General features: G+C 41.8%; 1 protein-coding gene across 3 annotated transcripts in view; it reads right to left on the bottom strand.

The window, feature by feature from the left end:
* Nucleotides 1-6,744, bottom strand: part of ywhaz (tyrosine 3-monooxygenase/tryptophan 5-monooxygenase activation protein zeta) — a 30,950-nt gene extending 24,206 nt beyond the window's left edge. Inside the window, exons 1-2 of one of the 3 annotated variants that reach the window (XM_003219460.3) lie at nt 6,639-6,744; nt 1,585-1,888 (exon numbers count right to left, since the gene is read on the bottom strand). In XM_003219460.3, coding sequence (XP_003219508.1) covers nt 1,585-1,878 — 294 coding nt within the window. In that variant the 5' untranslated portion in view covers nt 1,879-1,888; nt 6,639-6,744. Of the gene's footprint in view, nt 1-1,584; nt 1,889-5,940; nt 6,118-6,638 lie in introns of those variants that run through there. The other 2 variants (XM_003219458.4, XM_003219459.4) reach the window with 2 other exon arrangements.
* Nucleotides 6,745-24,549: the final 17,805 nt, after the last annotated feature.

Raw genomic sequence — 24,549 nt, 5'->3', positions numbered from 1 at the left:
AGTTAACACTTTAACAGAACTTCTATAGGAGCCTGCATAGTAATTTACCAGTCATTATTATAGTACCTTGATAAATAAGTAAAAGCCACCCACTTATCAGCAAATTCTAGAAAACGTCTCCAATTTCATTTTCTTCTATAGCTTTTATATGGAGAGTATCCAAGATAAACGAATGATGTTCAAAGCAGTGTGCTTAAAATTTGGGCTCTACTCTGCTGAACTGAACACACCCAATCAGATATTTGTGCAGCTGGTTTCAAAATGTATGTAGACTTTATGATGATATGGCTTGATTCAATGCATGAAAAGATTGATTCAGTTCAACAAGAACTGGCTAATTTATCAAATTTGATTTCCCCTGCCTATTAGCAAAACACACATTAACAATATAATGGCATATCAGTAACTGTAACTTACATTATTATTCAAATTTATATAATTTATATGTTTAAAATACCCTCAATTCACTGGTCAGCTGTAGATTGCTTATTTTGAAACTGCTATGGTTTAAAACTATTAAACTTAAGGTAAGCCCCAGTACTGCTGCCACTTCCTCTCGCGACTTGCAGCGTTCTGCATGGGTGAGTCATTGCTAAGATTACATCATCTTGTCCAGGGAGGGGCCTGATTTCTATAGTGAAAATTACAACCTTGAAGGAACCACACAGAACATGCTCTAGATCATATAGACAGTTATATGCCTTGAAAAACAAATAAAGTCAAAGGTTGACATTCTTTACTTTTCCTAGCTGTTACTAAATTAACAAAATGTGCAATATATGTAAAATAAGGTGAAAGGAGAAACAATCACTATAATAGAGGTTTCCTGTTACAGCAGGGATGGGCAAAAGATGCACCTCTGGCCATTAGCCTCTTTTTTTTCAATCTCCAGTTCCCTCAAAGCCTCCCCCCTCCCCAGCTTCCATTTTTATTTTTCAGAGACAGAAATTATCTAAGAATTGCACAAACCACTGCTAGAATGTCTCAAAACACAGTTGTTTGGCCTAATTAGCATTCTACAAGACCCAATGCCATAATTTTAAAAATCTGTTGAAAATACATCAGAATCAATACCTCCATGTGGCCGGTGTAGGGTGACAAGACAAGAAAACTGTCTACCATTCCAATTATTCACCCTTGTGTCCCATTTGAGGGAGATGAAAGTCACCCACTACAGTCAGCCCTCCACATCTGCTGGAATTAAGGGGCATAACACCCCCTTGAACGTGTAAAATAATTTTTAATTGCTATTTTTTAACCTAAGAAAGCATATCTCTAAGAATATCAAAAGTCCTCTAGTATGACACTATGTTCATTGGAAGCTGACCACAGAATGGCACTGGAGGACCAAACAATTCCTAGAGAGAAATTTTAAATAAAAATCTGTGAATTATCAAATCTGCAAAAGTAAAACCTACAAATGTAGAAGGTTGACTACATATTTTCCATACAAAGCAAGTCCAGAGATTTGAATGTATGAGTGAATATATAGTCTCATATTTTCACAAGTACAGAGACTGTCTCTGGATGTTAAATGTTTTCTTTTTTAAAAAAGAGATATAAATAGTTAGATGTCATTCTCACCAGCACATCATTGCAGATATCCCTTAGTTCAGTCTCAATTTTCTCTCTGTATTCTCGGGCCATTTGCTGCTTTTTCTCAGCACCTTCTGTCTTTTGTTCAATACTTGAGACAACCCTCCAAGAAGACCTACGTGCTCCTACAACATTTTTGTAAGCGACAGAGAGAAGATTCCTCTCCTCATTGGACAATTCTGCTCCTTGCTCAGTCACAGACTTCATGCAGGCTGCCATGTCATCATATCTCTCAGCCTGCTCAGCCAGTTTGGCTTTCTGCACCAGCTCGTTTTTATCCATGCTGATTTTTCTGGAGAATAAAAATATCAAAGTATTATTCAGACATCCATCACGCAAAAGCTTTTACAACTATGGCTATCACTTAAGATGTGAAAGAATATACTGTTAAGATTTCAGTCCTGCATACAAATGCAACTTTTCAGTGATTCTTGTTCCCAAGTATGCTCAGGATTGCTATGCTTTGCTAGGATAAGAGCGTTTTATTAAATTATACAAGTGTTGAGAGGAATATTCTGATATTCTGCAATCACAAAAACCTTCTAAGCTGACTGGAGGAATGCAAGCTATGCTTCCAGAAGCCCCAGTCATTATTCCCAAGACTGTCCTGGTACTTCATTTCAAACGGCTAGTATCACTATTTTGCTATTTGGAGAAAAATTCCATGCTGTTTTGTAAATTTTGAAATCCCCAAAATTTTAGCTCTCAAAGGGTTGTGAAAGTCATTATTTTATTTCTCAGAAGTGTCTCAAGTTTATGATGCTACCTCTTTTCATTGTAAAATTTGGTATTAAATCTTTCAGGATTGATTAAACGCTACATAACTTAGTCAGCATGGGTTAAATGTGTGGTATAATTTCACTGATTTCAATGGAATTGGTATAATTCAAGACACAATCTTTAAGCCCCTGACAATTCAGTGTTCTGCAGTTCACAACCATGTTACTTTGGCCACAACATTTTAAAGCATGATTTTGACCTCAGTGGTTCCTCTTACTTTAATCCCAGGCCCACAGATTTACTATGCACTTACACTATAGAATTAATGAAGTTGATACCCTTTAAATTACTATGGCTCAGTGCTATAGAATCTTGGGATATGTAGTTTGGTGAGGAACCAGCACTCTATGGCAGAGATATTAAAGAACTTGTAAAAAATACCCATGATTCCAGAGCATTGAGCCATGGCAGTTAAAGCGGTGTCAACTGAATTAATTTTGCAGCATAGATGCATCCTAAATTTATGGAGATAAAACTAAAAACCATTTTGTTATATAGCATCACCTGTTTTTACCAGAGAACACACATACAAGCCACTGAGAAAAGCCTCTGCTTTGTAACTGAAAGGAGATGGGTTGTGTGTGAAATGACTGAATAATTCACCTAGAATAATGTATCCAATGCTGTGTCCAGTTTTGGGCACCACAATTCAAGAAGAATATTGACAAACTGAAACGTGGCCAGAAGGGTAACCAAAATGATCAAAGGTTTCGAAGCCAAGCCCTATGAGGGGCGGCTGAGGGAGCTGGGTATGTTCAGCTCGGAGAAGAGAACACTGAGAGGGAACATGGTAGCCATGTTTAAATATTCCAAAGGATGTCACATTAAGGAAGATGCAAGTTTTTTAATGCTGCTGCAGAGACATGGATTCAAGTTGGAGGAAAAGATTACAGTAAGAGCTACTTGACAATGGAATAATGCAGCCTGTGAGTGTGGTGGTGTCTCCATCTCTAGGGGGTTTTAAGCAGAGGCTGGATGGCCTTCTGTCAGGAATGCTTGGACTGTATTTTCTTGCATGGACTGTGTGGCCTTTGTGGTCTCTTCGAGCTCTATGATTCTAATTTCCTGTATGGCAGGTAGCTTTGGCTTGGCTCTATAAAATGGTGCTCTTGCTTGGTGCACTCATGGTGGCTTTGGGGCGTGTTGCCGCATCTGGCACAGTGACAAAACCTGGCAGTGGGGGGTTACGAATGCCAAACCGAAGCAGATCCTGATGTGGAAGACAACGGGGCCATCTACACCGGCTAGTTAATATAATTCCAAACTGGTTTCACTGGGGAAAATGTTCCCACAGGAAATCCCGGTACCAGTTTGAGGCACTTAAAACACAAACCACGTAACACAGAAGTGCCTTCTATGCTGTGCTTTTTTTGTGGGAGCTTGGTCACCTGGCCTCCGCAGTCTGAACTGCATTCAGAGGCCAGTGCAGACGGGGCCCCTCCCAGAAGGGGAAGATATGGAAGCTGCCTTGCTTGCTGCTGGGCTCTTTGTCATGGCGGATTCGTGTCAGAGCCCAGCCCACTTCTTCTGTGCGCGTTAATCCCCCTCCCTTTCACCTCCGCCCCACGATGGGAAGGAGATGCAGCAAGCAAAGCCAAGCCAGCAGCAGGAGCAGCATCTCCGCCCAGAAGAAAGGGGCAAAAAGGGGAAGTCCAGGCAGTGAAAATGATGATAAAGATAATAATGAGGGTGCCTTGCAGCTTCTCAGACCCACCTTTTTTCACTCTCAAAACCACCCGCTTTCCACAAGAAAGAAGGGAGGGAGAGAGGAAGGAGGCGGTGGCCTCTGGGCGATCCCTCCCTTCCTCGTTTTCCGGACCGTATGGCCATGTTCTTGTAGCATTCTCTCCTGACGTTTTGACCACATCTATGACAGGCATGCTCAGAGGTGTAAGGTATATTGGAAACTAGGAAAGTGAGGTTTATACATCTCTGGAAGGTCCAGGATGGGAGAAAGAACCCTTGTCTGTTGGGAGGCAAGTGTGAATGTTGCAACTGGCCATCCTGATTGAAAAGACTTGCAGCTTCAAGGCCTGGCTGATTCTTGCCTGGGGGAATCCTGCTGGGAGGTGTTAGCTGGCCCCAATTGTTTCATGTCTGGATTTCCCATTTTCAGAATGTTGTTCTTTATATACTGTCATGATTTTAGATTTTTTAATACTGGTTTTTTATCATGTCAGAAGCGAATTGAGAATATAATGCAAGTCGCTTCTGATGTGAGAGAATTGGCAGTCTACAAAGATATTACCCAGGGGACACCCGGATGTGTTACTATCCTGTGGGAGGCTTCTCTCGGGTCCCGCATGGGAAGCTGGGGCTGACAGATGGGAGCTCTCCTGGTCTCGCGGATTCAAACCGCTGACCTTCAGATCAGCAGACCAGCCGGCACAAGGGTTTAACCCATTGTGCCACTGTGGGTCCTTTTTAATACTGGTAGCCAGACATCGGCGCCAGCTAACACTTCCCAATAGGATCCCCCCAAGCAGGAATCAGCCAGGCCTTGAAGCTGCAAAGCTTTTCAATGCCAATCAAGGTGATTAGCTGCAGCATTCACACTTGCCTCCAATAGGGATAAGTTATTTCTCCCACCCTGGACATTATTCCCACTTGCCTAGTTTCCAACAGGCCACACAACCTCTGAGGATGCCTGCCACAGATGTAGGAGAAACGTCAGGAGAGAATACTCCTGGGAGATGGCTATACAGCCCGGGAAACTCACAGCACCCCAGTGATTCCGGCCATGAAAGCCTTCCTCCTTCCTTTTTCCTCCTCCTCCTCCTGCGGCGGCCACACCCTTTCAAAAAAGCGCCCGAGATGAAGGAGGAGTGGAGGCGGCGGAAGGAAGGGAGGGAAGGAAGGAGGGGGAGAAAAGAAAGCGAGGGCAGTGAGGGAAGAGAGAATGGAGGAGGCACTGTGTTCCCCAACATGGCGCCCCACTTCGCCTGCCTCACATGGGAGCCGCTTCCTCGCCCTCCCCCTCCCTCCCTCGCCTTCCGTTTCGAACTGAAGACACTAAAGGGAAGAAAAGAGGAGGTCGGTGGCGGCACTTCCCCTTCTTGTTCCATCATGGTTGAAAGAGGGAGAGAGCGAGAGAGAGAAAGGAAAAAAAAGGAGAGGTCTTTCTTTAGCAGAGTCCCCTTCCCTCCCTGCCTCCATCTTTCTTCCTGGCGAAAATAAGGGACACCGCCCTGAGGGCTTCACCTGCCTCAGGAAAAAAAATGGCGCCCCCGCCTCGCCCACTTCAACCCCCTCCCTGGCAACAGCCGCTGTTCCTTCCTCCTCGCCGCCTCCCGCCTCCGACCTGAGGGGCGAAAAGGGGACGGGAAAAGGACAAGGGACGCACCTGCGCCCCAGCTCGGAGGGAATGAATGGCAAGGAAAGGCCGTCTCGAGAAGGAAAGGCCGGCTCTTCCCTCTCCAGCCGCTCCCCCCCCCCGCGCGCAAGAAAAGGCCGGCTCTTCCCGCCACTGCCTCCCCTCCCCCCGGAAAGAAAGAAAGGGGGAAACCGATAGATAGACAAAGGAAGCGGATAGAGCGGGGGGGGGAGGGGCTGAGAAGAGCCCACCTCGAGGCCGTTGGTTACCTGCTGGGGGGTCGACAATACGAGAGAGTCCCTTAGGCGGGTGACCGGAGCGGACTGTGCCTCTCGTTCGCGGCTCGCTCCGCTGCAGCCTCTCTCTCGCTCGCTCGCTCTCTCACACACACACACGCACGGGGTCTCCGCCAATCAGCGCGTCGCAACGCACGGGCAACACAGAGCCCGTGACGTCAAGCGGCGCCATGGCAACGGCGAGCGGGCGGGCGGGCGCGCGCTGGCGGCGCCTACACTTTCCCTCCCTCCTCCCTCTCGCCTCAACCTCCAAAGCGATGACTGCACCAACCGCCGCGAGAGCGAGCGAGTGAGCGAGTGCGCGCCTGCCTCACTCTGACACCTCTTCCGCGAGAGAGCGCGCGCCTGCTTCTTCACCGTGAACCCCCCCCCCCCCTTTCAACCAACCAACCAACCAACCCTCGGCGGGAACGCGCGCCGCCTTTCCCTTCTCCCCCACCCCTCCCACTCCACTGCAGAGCGCGTTAGCTCGCGCATGCGCCGCGGGTCCCGGCCCCGCCGCGCCTCTTTCTTTCCTCTCAGAAGAAGAGCCTGTTTCCACCCGGAGGCAGTCTTCCGAGTTCAGGCTACGGGGCGAGGCCGGGTGAAGAGGACCACGACCTGGACTCTTCTCCTTCTCGCTCCTTTGTGAAGTAATACAATGCCACACTCACCCTAGTGCTTGTGTTCAACGGTCGCACAAGGGCATCGCCTCCTCAAGTCAAGGAAGCGGCCCGCTTCCAACTTGAGCCGCCGCCGCCGCCGCCTCCTCCTTTCCGGTCTCCGGCCCGCAGAGGCCTTGAGCCAAAGCTCAGTCATTCAAGGCCACTGTGAGGGAGGAGGAGGAGGATGTGACGAAGACGTGGCCTTCAGGGGTGCATGTACACGAGGCCTGGGCAAACCGGGCCTCCTTCCAGGTGTTTTGGACTCCAACTCCCACCATTCCTAACAGCCTCGGGGCCTTTCCTTTTCCCCCTCAGCCGCTTAAGCCCTGAGGCTTAAGGAAAGGCCCTGAGGCTGTTAGGAATGGTGGGAATTGGAATCCAAAACACCTGGAAGAAGGCCCAAGTTTGCCCAAGCCTGGTCTACACTGTAGAATGAGTACAGCTTGGCACCACTTTTACCTGACCAAATGCTATGGAGTCATGGGAGTTGCAGTTTTCCCAAGTCTTTAGCCGCCTCTGCCAAAAAGTGCTGCTGCCTCAAGAAGCTACAACTGTTTTCCCCTAGCATTGAGCCCTGGCAATAAAAGTGGTGTCAAACTGCATTCATTCTTCCGTGTACACTGCTTTCATTCTACAGCAGGACCATAGCCAGAAAAAAAAATTCAGGGGTGGGTGTTGAATTTTATTTAAGCGAATCATGAAGAGTAGTTCCATAATGCAAAATAATTTAGAAATCAGGCTCCATCAGTAGACTTCAGTGGACACTCATGGGGATTTAGTTAACCAGTTAAAATTCATGAGTAAATTCATGAGAAAAATATGTTAGAGGGGGAGGTTGAACCCCTAACCCCTTCCCCCCATTACAGCCCTGTTCAACAGTATAGAAACTCCCACAATTCTGTATTATTGAGACAAGGCAGTTGAAAGTGGTGTCAAACCGCATCCAGTCCACACTTTAGACCAGTAAAAAGCAAACTAGGGTCCTCTACATGTTTTAGACTTCAACTCCCACATTGATCATCAAATTTGCAGATGACACCAAGTTGGGAGGGATAGCCCAATACTCCAGAAGACAGGAGTACAATTCAAAACGATCCTAACAGATTAGAGGGATGGACTGAAACTAACAAAACGGAGTTCAATAGGGACAAATGCAAGATACTCCACTAAGGCAGAAAAAAAAATGAAATGCAAAGCTACAGAATTGGGGGATGTGTGGCTCGATAGCAGTATGTGTGAAAAAGATCTTGGGAGTTCTTGTAGGGAGGAAGATGAACATGAGCCAACAATGTGATGCTGCGGCTAAAAAAGCCAATGGGATCATGGTCTGCATAAATCGGAGTCTGGTGTCTAGATCTAGGGAAGTCAACAGGGATAAATGCAAGATATCCCACTTTGGCAGAAAAAAATGAAATGCAAAGATACAGAATGGGGGATTCCTGGCTCAACAGCAGTATATGTGAAAAAGACCTTGGAGTCCTCGTGGACAACAAGTTAAACATGAGCCAACAATGTGATGTGGCAGCTAAAAAAGCCAGTGGGATTTTGGCCTGCATTAATAGGAGTATAGTATCTAGATCCAGGGAAGTCATGCTACCCCTCTATTCTGCCTTGGTCAGACCACACCTGGAATACTGTGTCCAATTCTGGGCACCGCAATTTAAGGAAGATGTTGACAAGCTGGAAAGTATCCAGAGAAGGGCGACTAAAATGATCAAGGGTCTGGAGAACAAGCCCTATGAGGAGTGGCTTAAAGAGCTGGGCATGTTTAGCCTGCAGAGGAGAAGGCTGAGAGGAGACATGATAGCCATGTATAAATATGTGAGGGGAAGTCATAGGCAGGAGGGAGCAAACTTGTTTTCTACTGCCCTGAGACTAGGACGTGGAAAAATGGCTTTAAACTACAGGAAAGGAGATTCTACCTGAACATCAGGAAGAACTTCCTAACTGTGAGAGCTGTTTGGCAGTGGAACTCTGCCCCGAACTGTGGTGGAGGCTCCTTTGGAGGCTTTAAGGAGAGGCTGGGTGGCCATCTGTCGGGGGTGCTTTGAATGCAATTTCCTACTTCTTGGCAGGGGTTTGGACTGGATGGCCCATGAGGTATCTTCCAACTCTATTATTCTAAGTCATGTTTCCCTGGTCAGACCACACCTAGAATACTGGGTCCAATTCTGGGCACCGCAATTTAAGGGGGATGTTGAAAAGCTGGAATGTGTCCGGAGGAGGGCGACTCAAATGATCAAGGGTCTGGAGAACAAGCCCTATGAGTAGCAACTTAAAGAGCTGGGCATGTTTAGCCTGCAGAAGAGAACGCTGACAAGAAACATGATGGCCATGTATAAATATGTAAGGGGAAGTCATAGGGAGGAGGGAGCAAGCTTGTTTTCTGCTGCCTTGAGACTAGGATGCGGAACAATGGCTTCAAACTACAGAAAAGGAGATTCCATTTGAACATTAAGAAGAACTTCCTAACTGTAATTGCTATTCAGCAGTGTAACTCTCTGCCCCGGAGTGCGGTGGAGGCTCCTTCTTAGGAGGCTTTTAAACAGAGGCTGGATGGCCATCTGTTGGGGTGCTTTGAATGCGATTTCCCTGCTTCTTGGCAGAGGATTGGACTGGATGGACCACGAAGTCTCTTCCAACTCTATGATTCTAATGGAAGCTGAACACAATTCCCAGAGATAACATTTTCATCAAACCTGTGAATAATCAAATATGTAAGTGGCAAATCTACAAATATGAAGCCCTGCCTATTTCACAGAGTTGTTGTGGAAATAAATGGACAAGAGCTATTCATCAACATTTTACTGGAGAAAAAATGAGATATACAGATCACGGGCAATGGCAGGGTTGGAGTGCGGATGGCAGCACTCAATATTGGTGAGGGCACTGGTGGGAGGAGGAGCATTGTATCAACATCAGTGTGGTCAACATAGTAAAATTTATAAATGAGGAACACAGAAGCTAGGAAAGGCTGAAGCAGTACAGGCTGTCCCCAAGTTACGAAGAAGATAGGTTCTGTAGGTTTGTTCTTAAGTTGAATTTTTATGTAAGTCAGAACAGGTAATTTTAAAAAATATAACTCTAACCTATATATATGTGTGTGTGTGTGTGTGTGTGTGTGTGTGTGTGCGCGCGCGCGCTTTGGAAGGGTTAACACCCCCATGGTATATATTTTGCTGTCTGTACCCCTGTTCAGAAGATTTCACCTCACTTTCTGTCTGCCCCTGTTATAATTGGATTTTGAAAAATTTGGCTTGTTGTGGAAACAAGGACTGGTGCTAAAGCTTCAGTGGAGACACCTTTCCCCCATGATAACTCTTTCAGGAGTGAATTTCCCAAGGAGTAGATTTCTCTCACTTTCTGTTGTCTCAACCCTGTTCTTAACTATTAGCCGTTTGTAAGTCAGATGTTTGTAACTCAGTGACTGCCTGTACACGTAGCCTAACCATCAAAAAAAATGTCAAGGTTACGATATTGCAAAAAACTGGTAAGATATATTTGTCCTTGTGGGAGTGAACTATTATCTTAAATATAATGTTTTAGTAATGCTTTTTCTTTATTTTTATAAATGATTTTATTATTTTACCCATCTGTACTTCTATGTAGCAAGCCTTTCTGACCACATTTGTGTTTATGTAGTACATTTAAATCTAAGCATATTTGTTGAGAATGAAAACCAAGTGATTCAGAGAAATTTGCTGCCAACAAGTGAGGAAAGCAGCTTTGGAACCACAGCCTTAGGCTGCATTTCTTGAACAATTATTCTGCACTAGAGAGCATAAAAATGATTGTTTACATTAAGGCCTTCCAGATTCGTTCTCTTTATTTGTTTCATTTGCCTCCAAAATGCTTAGTGGTTCTTTGTTATGGGGAATTCAAATATATTTGCTCAGATAAGTTCTTGTTACTTGGTTGTTGCATTTTCCCAACAAGGCAAGCAAAACGTCATCTGAAGCTGATTCTAGAAAGTATGAATTTAATTTATAAAGTGTACTCAATATATAATTAAACCATAGGTTTTGATTCAGAATAACAAGTCAAGGTGTTCAGTTTAATTATGAAAAAATAACTTGGGGTGCATCTACACTGTAAAATTAATGCAGCTTGACACCATAGTAATGATTCAATGCTATGCAATCTAGAGAGTTATAGTTTGGTTAGGCATCAGAACTCTTTGGCAGAGAAGGCTCAAGATTGTGTATAACTACAACTCCTATGATTCCATAGCATTGAGCCATGGTAGCTAACGTGGTGACAAACTGCATTAATTCTACAGTGTAGATACACACTAAACCAATAATATATTTTCCAAACTATTTGAAAGCATTGGTTAATAAACAATAAACCTTTATGGTTGTAATGTGTTGGATAATACACACAAAACAGTTATCTCTCTCTGATACCAACCTGGGGTCTAACCCTTCTTTTGTTCTTCCAAGTTTATGTGCATCTTGTTTTGTTGATTTCCTTTTTTTTAACACAAACTTCACCAGGTTGAATACAGGGCTGTAATGGTTCTTCCTCTAGAACTGCAGCACTGGCCCCATCTACACTGCCATTTTAATGCAGACTGAATCGGATTGTATGGCAGTGTAAACTGATTTAATCCAATTCAGTGCAGTTCAGTCTGCACTGACCATATAATCCAGTCCGAACTGCATTATATGGCAGTGTAGATGGGGCCATTGACTGTCATCTGGATCTTGGCTGAGGAATTGTCGCTGTCACCCACTGGCTATTGCTAGTGATACTTTGAACATTTTGGGTTCCTCTTCCTCATTAAATGTTTACCTTTAATCTCCTGCACGCACACACACACACCACTTTGTAATAGTGCAGTATCCCAGCATCACCAGGAAAATGCTCTTCTAGCAGTAATGTTTTCCTTGAAATATTTTCCCACAAATCTCTATATTTTGTTTATGAAATAGCAGTGGTTGGATTCAGCAGGATTAACCAGCCTGGCAGCTGATGTTCTTATTATCTGTCCGTGTTTCATGATAGATAGTATGGGTAAGGTTCAGTTGTACACATTATATCTCTGAGTTAGGAGCACAGGAAGCACAGGTTGCACATCCCTTATCTGAAATGCTTAGGGCCAGAGTGTTTTGGGTTTTGATGTTTTTTGGGATACCTATACTTACATATATGTACACAATGAGATAATTTGGAGATGGGACCCAAGTCTAAACACAACATTTATTTTTGTTTCATATACACCTTGTACACATAACCTGAAGGTAATTTCATAGCTGTCTTTAAATAAATTGGTGCATGAAACAAAGTTTTATATACATTGAACCACCAGAAAGCAAAGGTGTCACTATCTCAGCCACCACTGTGGACAGCTTGGGTTCTAGATATGGATTGCTCAATCTGTACTATGTACTGCATCACAGCATGAATCAAACTAGTCCACTATTAATGTAATCTGATTGACAATATCTCTCCAGGATCTTAACTAGTGGTTTTTCTCTTTTAAACAGAACATAAATTCTAAAATAAGGTGTCAGGTTGAAACTTGAGAACTTGTGCTTTATCATTGTTCTCTTATTCTTTCATGTACTACTTACTGGGATGTGAGATGTTATATTTTTAAATGTTGCTTAATTTTAAATAAATAAATTACTACTGCTACTCATTAACTAACATCACTGCTTTAGTTTTTTTTTACTCAAAAATGTACTCTTGATAATACAAAAAATGGTCCCAAATCTTCCCCATAAGCAATATCCTCAAAAAGACCATTTGCTCATAATGCTAAAAAATAATGATGGGTGTATCTACACTGTAGAATTAATTCAGTTTGACACCATTTTAACTGCCATGGCTGAATTCTATAGGATCATGGGAGTTACAGTTTTACATTTTTTTTCCCTGTCAAATAGTGGTGGTGTCTCACCAAATGACAACACCCATAGTTCCATAGCATTGAACCAGGGCAGTCAAAGTGCTATTAGACTGTATTGATTCTACAGTGTAGATGCACCCAATGTTGCCAGTGATTGTGTGTGTGTGTGTTTTTTTTTAAGTAACATGTCATTACCTCCTTCCCAATGTCACATATTACAGATGATGACATTGCTTGTGAAGTATCATCATCATCATCATCAACAACAACAACCATCTACAGTAGAGTCTCACTTATCCAAGCTAAGCGGGCTGGCAGAAGCTTGGATAAGCAAATATCTTGGATAATAAGAAGGGATTAAGGAAAAGCCTATTAAACATCAAATTAGGTTATGATTTTACAAATTAAGCACCAAAACATCATGTTATACAACAAATTTGACAGAAAAAGTAGTTCAATACGTAGTAATGTTATGTTGTAATTACTCTATTTACGAATTTAGCACCAAAATATCACGATATATTGAAAACATTGACTACAAAAATGGCTTGGATTATCCAGAAGCTTGGATAAGCGAAGCTTGGATAAGCGAGACTCTACTGTATTTATTTCTATGGCACCATCAGTATACATGCTGCTCTCAAGTTCTGTTATTATCTGGTATTTTAAAATGAGTATCTATTTTACAACTATCTCTCATTTAGTGGGTAATATCAGTGAGGAACTAATGCAGACAATGCTTGACAAAAATAGCATTGTGCAGGAAACTAGACAGGCTAAGTATATGGGATGGCAATTCTATACTCACTTGTCCAAACAAGAATTTAAGAGTTAAGTCCCAATAATATGTTTAGGAAGGAACTTTATGTTTTTATCTAAGATAGGTAACATCAAATGAATTTGTGAGCACATTTTTTCCTTGAGGCAATCAATCAAGATCTTTTACTTTGATTTCAGTTCCATGGGACAAGAGAGATCCTGAAGTTTTTCCCACAGACTAATTTATTGGGCTTTGTCAATTTCCTTGTTGTCCAGTGATGCTGCTAATGCATTTTCTTTCTTTGACCTTTACGGAACAAGAAAAAAGGGTTGTCTGGAGTGGGATTATGTTTACTTCCAAATGTTTTCCCAGTTATAGACCCACAAATAACAAACTTTCAAGGCTTTGGCTATTCCTTATTCTATGTCTAAGCTCAGGAAATGAGTTTGAGAACTATTGCTGTACTGTCTTTCACATATATATCATTTTTTTCACAGATAAATAGCTTTCCAACGAAGGTCTTCTCATGACGTTCCAAATTTGCTACATCTGTCATTGTCATATGTGAAGGTGAATGAATGTAGCATTATGTCAGTCTTCACTCCAAGATATTCCTACCAATTTTTCCAAGGAAGTGAATTGGATAGACTGTCAGTCATTTATAAGCCACAAGCGTGCATACCCAGTTTTTCATGGGGGTTGGAGAGGCTGCTGTCCTCCTACCTTAATCCTTCCTTTTTCTTTCCTCCCCTTCCCTCTCCTCATACCTTTCCCCTTTTCCTTCCTCCTTCCCTTCGTTCCTCGCCCCTTTATCCAGCTCTGAGAAGGCCTACCTCACAATGTCTTCATGGCAAAATGGCTCTCTTTGTGGCTGTTTCCTTTCTTCATCCTTTCCCCTCATACACATGTCACCTTTCTTTCCCAATACATCACAGAGGGCCCCATCACTTAGCAGCAGCCGATCAGTTCACATCATAGAGAGCCACTTCACTTAGAAACAGCCTTTGTGACACAAAAATGATACATACTTTGACTTTTATTTATTTATAGAGAGGGTGCTCACAGAATACTAAGTTCTGTATCCTAGAACAGATAAATTGATAGAATTAAGCCAGAACGATTTCAAATTGAACTACCCACCCTTATAGGAGTCACTCATGAGACATCCTACCTTTTTCAGCAAAAAACCCTGGCTTCTCCAGAAAAATTAAATTTGGATATAATTTAGCTTAAGATTTAGGGGCCAAGACTAAATTTTCTTCTTCAAGAGAATCAAGTATTTCCTTAATCCAGTATATAAAAACCAGATTTTAAAAACTCTCCACATTAGGAAAGGCAACGGCTTTAGACTAGTACACAATTGTGCACCCCTAAGTCTCTTTGAAATAGCAGGGCTTTAGTGTGCATACGCCTGTGCTGGATCTGTTCCGATATTGGTTATACAAGTTGTCATCTTAAAATGGTTAATATTTCACATGTCTGTTAAACATTTATTTTCCTTTTATTGTTTTAGAATCTTGATAAGGCTGGGATTCTGGTTACAATCATTATCATACACACTGATAAGGAATGTATAACTTCTTCTGCTGATAATAGTGGCAAACAGTAGAAAATGAGTCCAAGAAAGAAGTTATCTGCCATGAGTATGAAGTATCCTATCACACATAATGCTTTGAAAGAGGATCACTGAAAAGCATTTGCAGTATGTGGGTGGGAGTGGGGAAGGGAATGAGCAGTGTTGTAGCATAGTCTTCATACCAAAGGAATTGCCTAACATGGTTCATAGCCAATAGCATGGCATACATGCAAATATAAGCAACATAAAGGTGAAGAGGATATAACAGAGTTAAGGGGAGGGCAAAGACCAAGGTTCAGAATTGATTCTAAGGAAGCTAGAAAGTTCAAAGAGCATTGGGTTGTTTTTGCTGAGGTTTGTTTCCAGTTACAGAAGAGAAAGGAGTGTGGAAGGCTTTTATTTGTTGCTCTGACGGACCTTTAAAAAGTTATCATTTTGGACTATATCTTCCAGAATCTCTCAGCACATTTGCAGCCTAAAGAAAGTTCAAACCATGTAAGGAAAATCAGATTTTTTAAATTTCTGCAGGGCCGATTTTCCAGTAAATGTTGAATCTTTTGATTGTTCTGGAGCCCAAAAACAGACATTGAGGAAGAAATGTTTAACAATGGTAGTACCAAACAAGAGTGTGGAAATACAGTAGAGTCTCACTTATCCAACGTAAACGGGCTGGCAGAACATTGGATAAGCGAACATGTTGGATAATAAGGAAAGATTAAGGAAAAGCCTATTAAACATCAAATTAGGTTATGATTTTACAAATCATAAGCACCAAAACATTATCTTATACAACACATTTGACAGAAAAAGTAGTTCAATACACAGTAATGCTATGTAGTAATTACTGTATTTACGAATTTAGCACCAAAATATTATGATATATTGAAAACATTGACTACAAAAATGTGCTGGATAATCCAGAACGTTGGATAAGCAAGTGTTGGATAAGTGAGACTCTACTGTAATGACTTATAAACCTAAGATCAACCCTGTGTAAGGGTCTCATGAGGAATAAAGTTATCAGTCTTCGACATTGAGCTACCCATGTACTACCCATTTTTTCTCCCCTAAGCAGATTTCAGCAAGCTAGTATTTCTCTCTGCATCATTTATTAAGATGTACCTAAAGGACAACTTGAAAACCACAGAGACCCAGAATCATAGAATCATAGAATCATAGAATAGTAGAGTTGGAAGAGACCTCATGGGCCATCTAGTCCAACCCCCCGCTAAGAAGCAGGAAATCACATTCAAAGCACCCCCGACAGATAGCCATCCAGCCTCTGCTTAAAAGCTTCCAAAGAAGGAGCCTCCACTACAGTCCAGGGGAGAGAGTTCCACTGCCGAACAGCCCTCACTGTGAGGAAGTTCTTCCTAATGTTCAGGTGGAATCTCCTTTCCTGTAGTTTGAAGCCATTGTTCCGTGTCCTAGTCTGCAGGGCAGCAGAAAATAAGCTTGCTCCCTCCTCCCTATGACTTCCCCTCACATATTTGTACATGGCTATCATGTCTCCTCTCAGCCTTCTCTTCTGCAGGCTAAACATGCCCAGCTCTTTAAGCCTCTCCTCATAGGGCTTGTTCTCCAGACCCTTAATCATTTTAGTCGCCCTCTTCTGGACGCTTTCCAGCTTGTCAACATCTCCTTTCATCTGCGGTGCCCAAAATTGGACACAGTATTCCAGGTGTGGTCTGACCAAGGCAGAGTAGAGGGGGAGCATGACTTCCCTGGATCTAGACGCTATTCCCCTATTGATGCAGGCAAAAATCCCATTGGCTTTTTTAGCTGCCGCATCACATTGTAGGCTCATGTTTAACTTGTTGTCCACGAGGACTCCAAGGTCTTTTTCGCACACACTGCTGTCAAGCCAGGCGTCCCCCATTCTGTATCTTTGATTTCCATTTTTTCTGCCAAAGTGAAGTATCTTGCATTTGTCCCTGTTGAACTTCATTTTGTTAGTTTTGGCCCATCTCTCTAGTCTGTCAAGATCGTTTTGAATTCTGCTCCTGTCTTCTGGAGTGTTAGCTATCCCTCCTCCAGAAGGAGGCTTAATGCATTGAGAGAATTGGGCTAATAAGTCCTTGAGGGATCATGCATGGAGTGTGTGAATAAAAACAGTAACAAATGTGAAGCAGGCGTTCTTCACTTGCAATTCATTAAATGAATGGAAGAAGAGCATTAAAAGGTGGGTTTGACATTGGTTTCAAGGATTATGATCCATGCCCCATGAGTCCTGAGAAAACACCTATATCTTTTCTGGAACATACGTTGAAGAATTATAGTCTTAACCAAGATGCACAGATATTCACCTGATATACAGACATTAAAAACTGAAGAACACAAGATTGGTCTTTAAATGTTTTGCTACAGTGTTCTGACTACCTCTGAAACAGGTGTGGGCTGGTCTCTGGCTTGTGGGATAAACTTTGAAATCTATTAGCAAATGCAAGGGGAAAAGGGTCTGAGAGGGTGGATTAAACTATGAGCCAATACACTGCATATACAAATACCATTCTATATTACTATTGCTCAGACTATATGGAAGTCTATAGGTAAGAAGCTGAAGAGAAGCAATTAGCTTAAATTAACCCTTAGCAGAGATTTTTCTTTGAACTTGCATTTTTAATTGCTAAAGTGTTGGGGACAGAAACCTTTGGAAATCTACTTTTGTCACTTAATAGATCTCAATCCAAATTTGTGTTCGAAAGGGCATTTTGTGTGGTTTCCAGGTTACAGTGACACACAGGTGAATCTATCACAGGAGTTTCTTGGCAAGAATTGTTCAGAAGTTGTCTGCCGTTATCTTTCGTGGTTAAGAGAATGTGACTTGCTTAATGTTACCCAGTGGGTTTCTATAACTGAGTGGAAATTTGAATTCTGGTCTTCCAGAATTTTAGTCCAACACTCAAAACTATTGCATCATTGAAAAATGAATCCAATACACACTTGGCTGGGAATAAAGCTTACACAAGGGGGCTTCCTTTTGATTCAGGTGAAAGATTGCACTCTTAGTAACACAAACTTTCATTCCTTCCTCTCATTTGTTATGAAAGGGTGGTTTCGGCAGTGGAAAAGTTACTTTTCTAGCTAAAGTTTCCAATATCCCACTGTCAGTATAGCTAGTGGTCATGCTCTCTAGGGGATTCTGAGAGGTTTGGTCCAAAAGAGTGTATTTTAATATTACTTTATTTGGGTATCCTTTCTGACGAAGATGACAGGCAACAACAAACTGAATGTACAAGAAGGCAAAACGGACAGATCCCCAATTTAGGCTGAAGGTCGAACATTGTAGCTCTTAAAATTTAACTTCAGATCTCAGTGTGTTCAGCTGATTTTATGGTGTGGAATTTGGATCACCACTTTTTTTGATAGGCTTCTCATACAACATGATTTGCAGCTACACAGCAGGGATGTAGGATTTTAATAGTGGGAATAGCCATACTTATTGAATTTGGTCAGTGCAAAAGGCAGACTTTTCCACTGTTTTGTTTTTGATCAGCACTATGCAAAATTTGCAGATTTCTTTATCATTCTGATAAAACAAAATGTATTGGATAAAAAATTATTTATGCCTATCTGTTGTTAATATATCTGGACATTTTAGCATATTTTAAGAAAGGTTTACATGCATGTACACTATTAAAGAATATTATTGATCAACTGACTGATCAATAGAAGAGGGCCTAATTGGACATCTAGCCATTGCCATAGGTCAGGTTCAGCTTTCATCAGAAACTGTAGGAAAGCTGTTGAGGGCTTGGCCTACATGAATCAAAACTTGCATTGGTAAGATCTGGAACAAGACACAAAGATTATGCCACAGGCCTGGCCACTGTGTGCACACCTCTTAATTGCCTATGGACCGAGCAATATATAACCAGCTCTCAGTATCCATAGGAGATTGGTTTCAGGACCCTGTCAGAACCCCTGATCTGGAGAAAAAGATTAAGAATAAGAAAAAGCAAAGAGTCTTTCAGGTGCTCATCCACAGTGACCACCTGGACAGCTGGTGTGCAGGTCATCCAGAGCCCTTTTAAACTATACAATTATAGTGTTAAGATTCCATTGTAATGGCCAGGGTTGCATCCCATGGACTCCTGAGAAGTGTGCTTTGGTGAAATACTAGAGTTGCTCTTTTACCATTCTGTCAGCCCTCCTTAAACTACAGACATTAGAATTCCTTAGGATAAATCCGTGAGAAATATAGGTGGATCAAAGTGCTTTTATTGTGTACTGTGACTATTTGATATTTAAATCAGAACTTGGAAATAATACTGTTAAAGTGAGCTACTCTGGGGGGGATTTATTACGCCTTTTAATAAAGTAGCATGTTATATGACTTGTACTACAACATCTCCATTAAAAAACTAAATTAAAATTGAACCCCCCACCTCACCAACAATGTGTTAAAGAAGTGGTGCTCATTTCTAAAAATGTTAACGTCATGATCATGTTTCAAGTAACAAGGTTGCATGTGTTGCTAACAAATGTGTAATGAATAATGGTCTTCATTTCACTGAGTTCCTTCCAAGCGCTGATTTTAATTATAGTAATTATAATCAGCCTATGTTAGGTGTAAGTTTCTTTCCATTTTTGCATGCATATAAAGAGTGAGAGAAAAAACAAGCAAGTAAATCACAGGGTTAAAACTGTTAAGAATTATTCATCCAGGTCTAAGTGAGTTCCAGGGAAATGGTCAAGGGTTCCTTGTTCTCCAAGTAATGATCATTCCTGACTTGGCAATGTTTATAGAGGAGTGGGGGCTTGCCACATAACCAGCTCTGGCTAATGTTATTCAGAAGTCATCTCTCTGGCATGTGAGCACCTTGTAATTGCTTCCTTTGGCTAACTGGGGCCTGATGGTGGCCCTTCACATGGGTCAAATTCTTGTCTGCCACACCCTCAGGTTAAATTCCTGTGTCTGTCTTGTAACTCGAGAATGAAATCTGTGAAAAGTAACAACAGAAAAGTATGTTCGAGGGTGCATCTACACTCCGGAATTAATGCAGTTTAACACCATTTTAACTGCAATGGCTCAATGCAATTGAATAATCAGAGTTGTAGTTTTACAAGGTCTTCAAACTTCTCTGCCAAAGAGTGCTGGTACTTCACCAAACTATAAATCTCATTGTTCCATAGCATTGGGCCTTCATAATTAAAGTGGTGTCAAACTGCATTAATTCTGCAGTGTAGATGCATCCTAAGGTAGGAGGGAGATTTTTGGTACAATTCTCAGCTTTACTCAGTCATAAGCCCCCTACACTAGCATTTATTCTCACTGGTTAGGTATAAAGCTAAGGACTTTGTGCTTTCAAAGTTGTGTGTGGTATATAAATGCACGCAATACATTACTTGTGAAATCTGCATTAGTAACACATCTGTGACATGCATTGTGGACTGAAAGCCATAAGGCTCTTTTTTGGAAGCATTTTTTGGAAGCATTTTTTGGTCACAGCATTTTTGGTAAATGTAGCTTAGTGTAGCAGCAGGGAAAAGAGACATGCAAGGAGGAAGGTAGGAAAGACTGTTCATTTTGCATGGTTTCAGCAAATGGCTTCTAGAGACGGCTTTTACTGCTGCAATTAGGAGCTTATTGCTGGTATTGTAGTTTTACTACCAAATTTGGTGGCAAAACCATGTTGCAGAAAACAAAGGACAGTTTGATCTTTGGATTTCAGTGTCTGCATGATTCCTACCCCTGGATTAAATGTTTATTTTAAGTTCTTATATTAGTTGCTCAATGATAATGATCTGTATTTATTCTTGTTTAAATCCAACTGAATTCATGGAGGCTGATGTAAAGGTTTATAGTGTGAATTATGTTCAAATATCCTACAGTGAAAAGTAATTTGGATAAATATTTTTAACTGCCTTTCATCCCATCTGCTTTTGCTACTTTTATGAGGATAATATTTTTCTCCCAAAAACTGTTCCCCCTAACTTATGTCCACTTAATTGGCAGACTCAACAAGTGTATTTTATCAATACCCCTTTTAAGTAATTATCTCTCCAAGCAAGATGATTAATATGGATTCATCTCTAATTTGGCATATATTTTGCACTGATATGTTGAACTTCAAAATCCATGAGCACCAGCAATCAGCTTCCTTATGCGGTCAGTGGATCCCTTGATGTATGGTAAGAACACTTTTCTTCTGGGTGGATCTTTGTCTTTACTCTCGTAGCTTGTTCTTGGCCTTGCAGCTCTTCTGATGTCTGTTGTGTAATAGCCTGTAGAAACTGATGAAGGAATATGACCTACAAACTATCTACAAACCCACCAAGAAAATCCCACAAATGCTACGTTCAGCAAAGGACAAGGGATCTTCTCACCTCTGCAGGAGTCTATTGTATACCATGCAGCTGTTAATAATGCAGCATTGGCCAAACACAAATCAAGGAACATGAAAGGCACTGCAGACAACAGTAACTCAACCAGAGAGTCAGCCATAGCAGAGCATTTGATGAACCAACCTGAACACAGCATATTATTTGAGAACACAGAAATGCTAGACCACTCTAACCACCATGTCAGACTACACAGAGAAGCCATTGAAATCCACAAGCATGTGGACAATTTCAACAGAAGGGAGGAAACCATGAAATTGAACAAAATCTGGCTACCAGTATTAAAAACACTCTAAAATCAGGACAGTAATTAAAGAACAACACTTAGAAAACAGGGAAATTCCAAACAGGAAACAATCAAGGCCAGCTAACACCTCCCAACAAAGGATTTCCCAGGCAGGAAGCAGCCAGACTTTGAAGTTGCAAGGCTATTCAATGCTAATCAAGGTAGCCAATGGCGACATTCACACTTGCCTGAAACAGACAAGAGTTCTTTCTCCCACCCTAAACATTCCACAGATATATAAACCCCACTTGCCTAGTTTCCAACAAACCTCACAAACTTTGAGGATGCCTGCCATAGATGTGGGTGAAACGTCAGGAGAGAATGCTTCTGGAACATGGCCATACAGCCCGGAAAACTCAGCAACCCAGTTATTCTGGCCATTAAAGCCTTCGACAACACATTTTCTTTCTTTCTAATCATTCCACTTGAAAAAGAATGTATCGTATCGTTTCAGGTTTTGTTATTAGTTCTCTGTAAATAATGACTATAACTGTGGGTTTGCCTTTGGACAATAGCTGATTAAAGTCTCCTTAGAAAAGGAATGTCAGTAGATTGGGGTATCATTCAGACGTTAGCTCTCAATGGAAGATAATAGTTAGAAGCACTTCTTGACAAGCCCACTCTGCAATGTTCTGAATAGAAAAAAGCTGACCAAAGAAGGAGGTAGGAGGAATACCTTTCTCATTAGGAAACAGTGATGTAATGTAGGACTCTCTGTGAAAAGGAGCAATAGAAACTGCAGTTCTGGGTCAGGGAATAAGGTACAGAGAAATAGAGAGAGGTCTACAAACTAACAGCAAGGTTACATGCTGGATGCTTCTTTCTATCAACTTGATGATGCAGTGGATTTAGTTGTCTGTTAGAGATATACTTCTATTTATGTTCAGCCTGCAGATTTGTTAATATTTATTTTTGTAAACATTTACTGTGGAGCACCCAAAGCCTCCAGGGATTTCCTTCCTCAGAATTTGACCCTGCTTCAAGACTGGGGTGAATCTAACAACACAAGATGATTGGGAAACACCAATGAATCAGAGTGAATTCAGATATAAAATGGTAACTCTGTTTTTGTTGAGTGATTCCAATTAATATGTAACATATAAAGTGGCTCTTTTTGCTTTGACTGCAAAAAAAGATCAGAACTAGATAAAATTGCCATAAATTGCCAAGGGAACTCAAAGTGCTAATTTGATTTCCCCCCCAAAATGTATCTGTAATTATCTACAATTTACAATGTTTTAATTCTTTATGTGAGCATGATAATAACCTTTGTTTAGTGTCTGCTTTATTTACTCTGAACATTCTGTACATTTTGCAGATTTTTACCATAGCTTTGGGCTCGTACAGTAAACATATTGATTGAGTGAGTGATTGATTGAATAAGAATACAGATATAGCAGCCTCTTTTCCAAACAGATACCCTCCAGATGTATAGGATCGCAACTCCCATCTTCCTTCTATCAGCATGACTAGTGATTATTCTGGCTGGGGATGGTGGGAGTTATAATCCAAATATCCCCTGCATGTGGACTTGAAAGGGCTGGTACATATATAGGTTTTGCTGCCCCTCATTTGGAGATGCTGATGTTCTTCAGCTTTTCTGAAATGCCCTGGTATGTCTGTATGTTCTGAGTTCCTGTGCAGATATATAAACCCTATGTTAGGCCTCTATAGCAATAAGAAAATACTAGCTTAAATGTTAATTGATGATGACAACAACAGCAATGCAATGTAGCTGCAGACACGACACAGGGCCCGTGGGCTTGCAGACATGCCAAGCAGTGGCACGTGGCTGGGCAGCTTGTGGCAAGCCATTTCATGGCACAAGGAGTTTCTAATCGAGACAGGCTGCTGCAGGTTGTTCTGGCAGGCATGCTGGCTTGCTGGCCAGCTGATGCTTCTCAATACCACTATTGAGGAGCATTTCTCACTTGTCAAGTGGCTGGCAACTTTTCCAGCTAATTCAATGCACTTTATCATCAAAGAGACCCCTTGTCTGAAAATGTAGAATACGATGTGGTGGGAAAAGAGGCACAGCACCACCATCACCTTGGCCCAGAAAAGAGTCCCTTTGAAACGTAATGTCTGTGATGTGGGGGAAGAAAATGTTCATCTAAGAAATATCTTGAGCACTGGATTCTTAAAAATCAGAAAGGGTAAAGGGTAAACAGACTGCAATGAGAACGAGTAGGATGGAGTGGGGAAGGATGAAATCAATTTTGTGGTCATGCTGACAAGCAATTTCTGACTTATGGCAATCCTATGGTGAACTTATCATGGGGTTTTTCTTGGGAAGGTTTGTTCAGAGAGGCTCTGAGGCTGAGAGAGTGTGACTTGCCCAAAGTCACCCAGTAGGTTTCCATGATAGAGTAGGGATTTGAGCTATACTTTCTCAGGATTCTAGTTTAGTATTCAAACTAGCTCTTTGGTAATGTTATAAGGTGCCTAAACTGGCTCTCTGGTAATGTTATAAGGTGCCTAAACAGGACAGCCTGATATGTACAATTAAGATGTGTTGCCTGTTCTCATCAGCAGTAAGTGAGAAATAAACACTTCCATTGAACTGGAATCCTATACAGATTCCATCTTCAGGGCTTATCCTCCTTTTAGATACTGTGACATTTAAAATCTTTCAGAGCCTTCAAGCTGAACAGCTGGGCAATTATTAATTATATTTCTTTTGTGTACGTTGAAGAAATGAGACTATAATCTCCCAGTGCTTACACATGCTCTGACGGTTTCTTCTCACTCTGCTCTTGAGGAGGTTTACAATGTAGCCTTTGAAACAATTTCAGTCAAGATGGGCAAATGAGCTTTATCAGTCAATGTCCAGACAAGAAATAGTAGATACATGTCCCAGGTCTTTCCCCTTAAGTTAGGAGCAAATGATGGGACTTTCTAAAAATTGGAATCCCCAATATTTATTTGAGGTTATGGAAGGAATAGTCACTATTAGTTTGTCGTCTCACTCGTTCAGTCGTTTTTGACTCTTCGTGACCTCATGGACCAGTCCACGCCAGAGCTCCCTGTCGGCCGTCACCACCCCAAGTTCCTTCAAGGTCGAGCCAGTCACTTCAAGGATACCGTCCATCCATCTTG

This window comes from Anolis carolinensis, chromosome 4 (assembly GCF_035594765.1).
Source record: "Anolis carolinensis isolate JA03-04 chromosome 4, rAnoCar3.1.pri, whole genome shotgun sequence".
NCBI lineage: Eukaryota > Metazoa > Chordata > Lepidosauria > Squamata > Dactyloidae > Anolis > Anolis carolinensis.
This window is presented reverse-complemented; position numbering and strand designations above follow the sequence as displayed.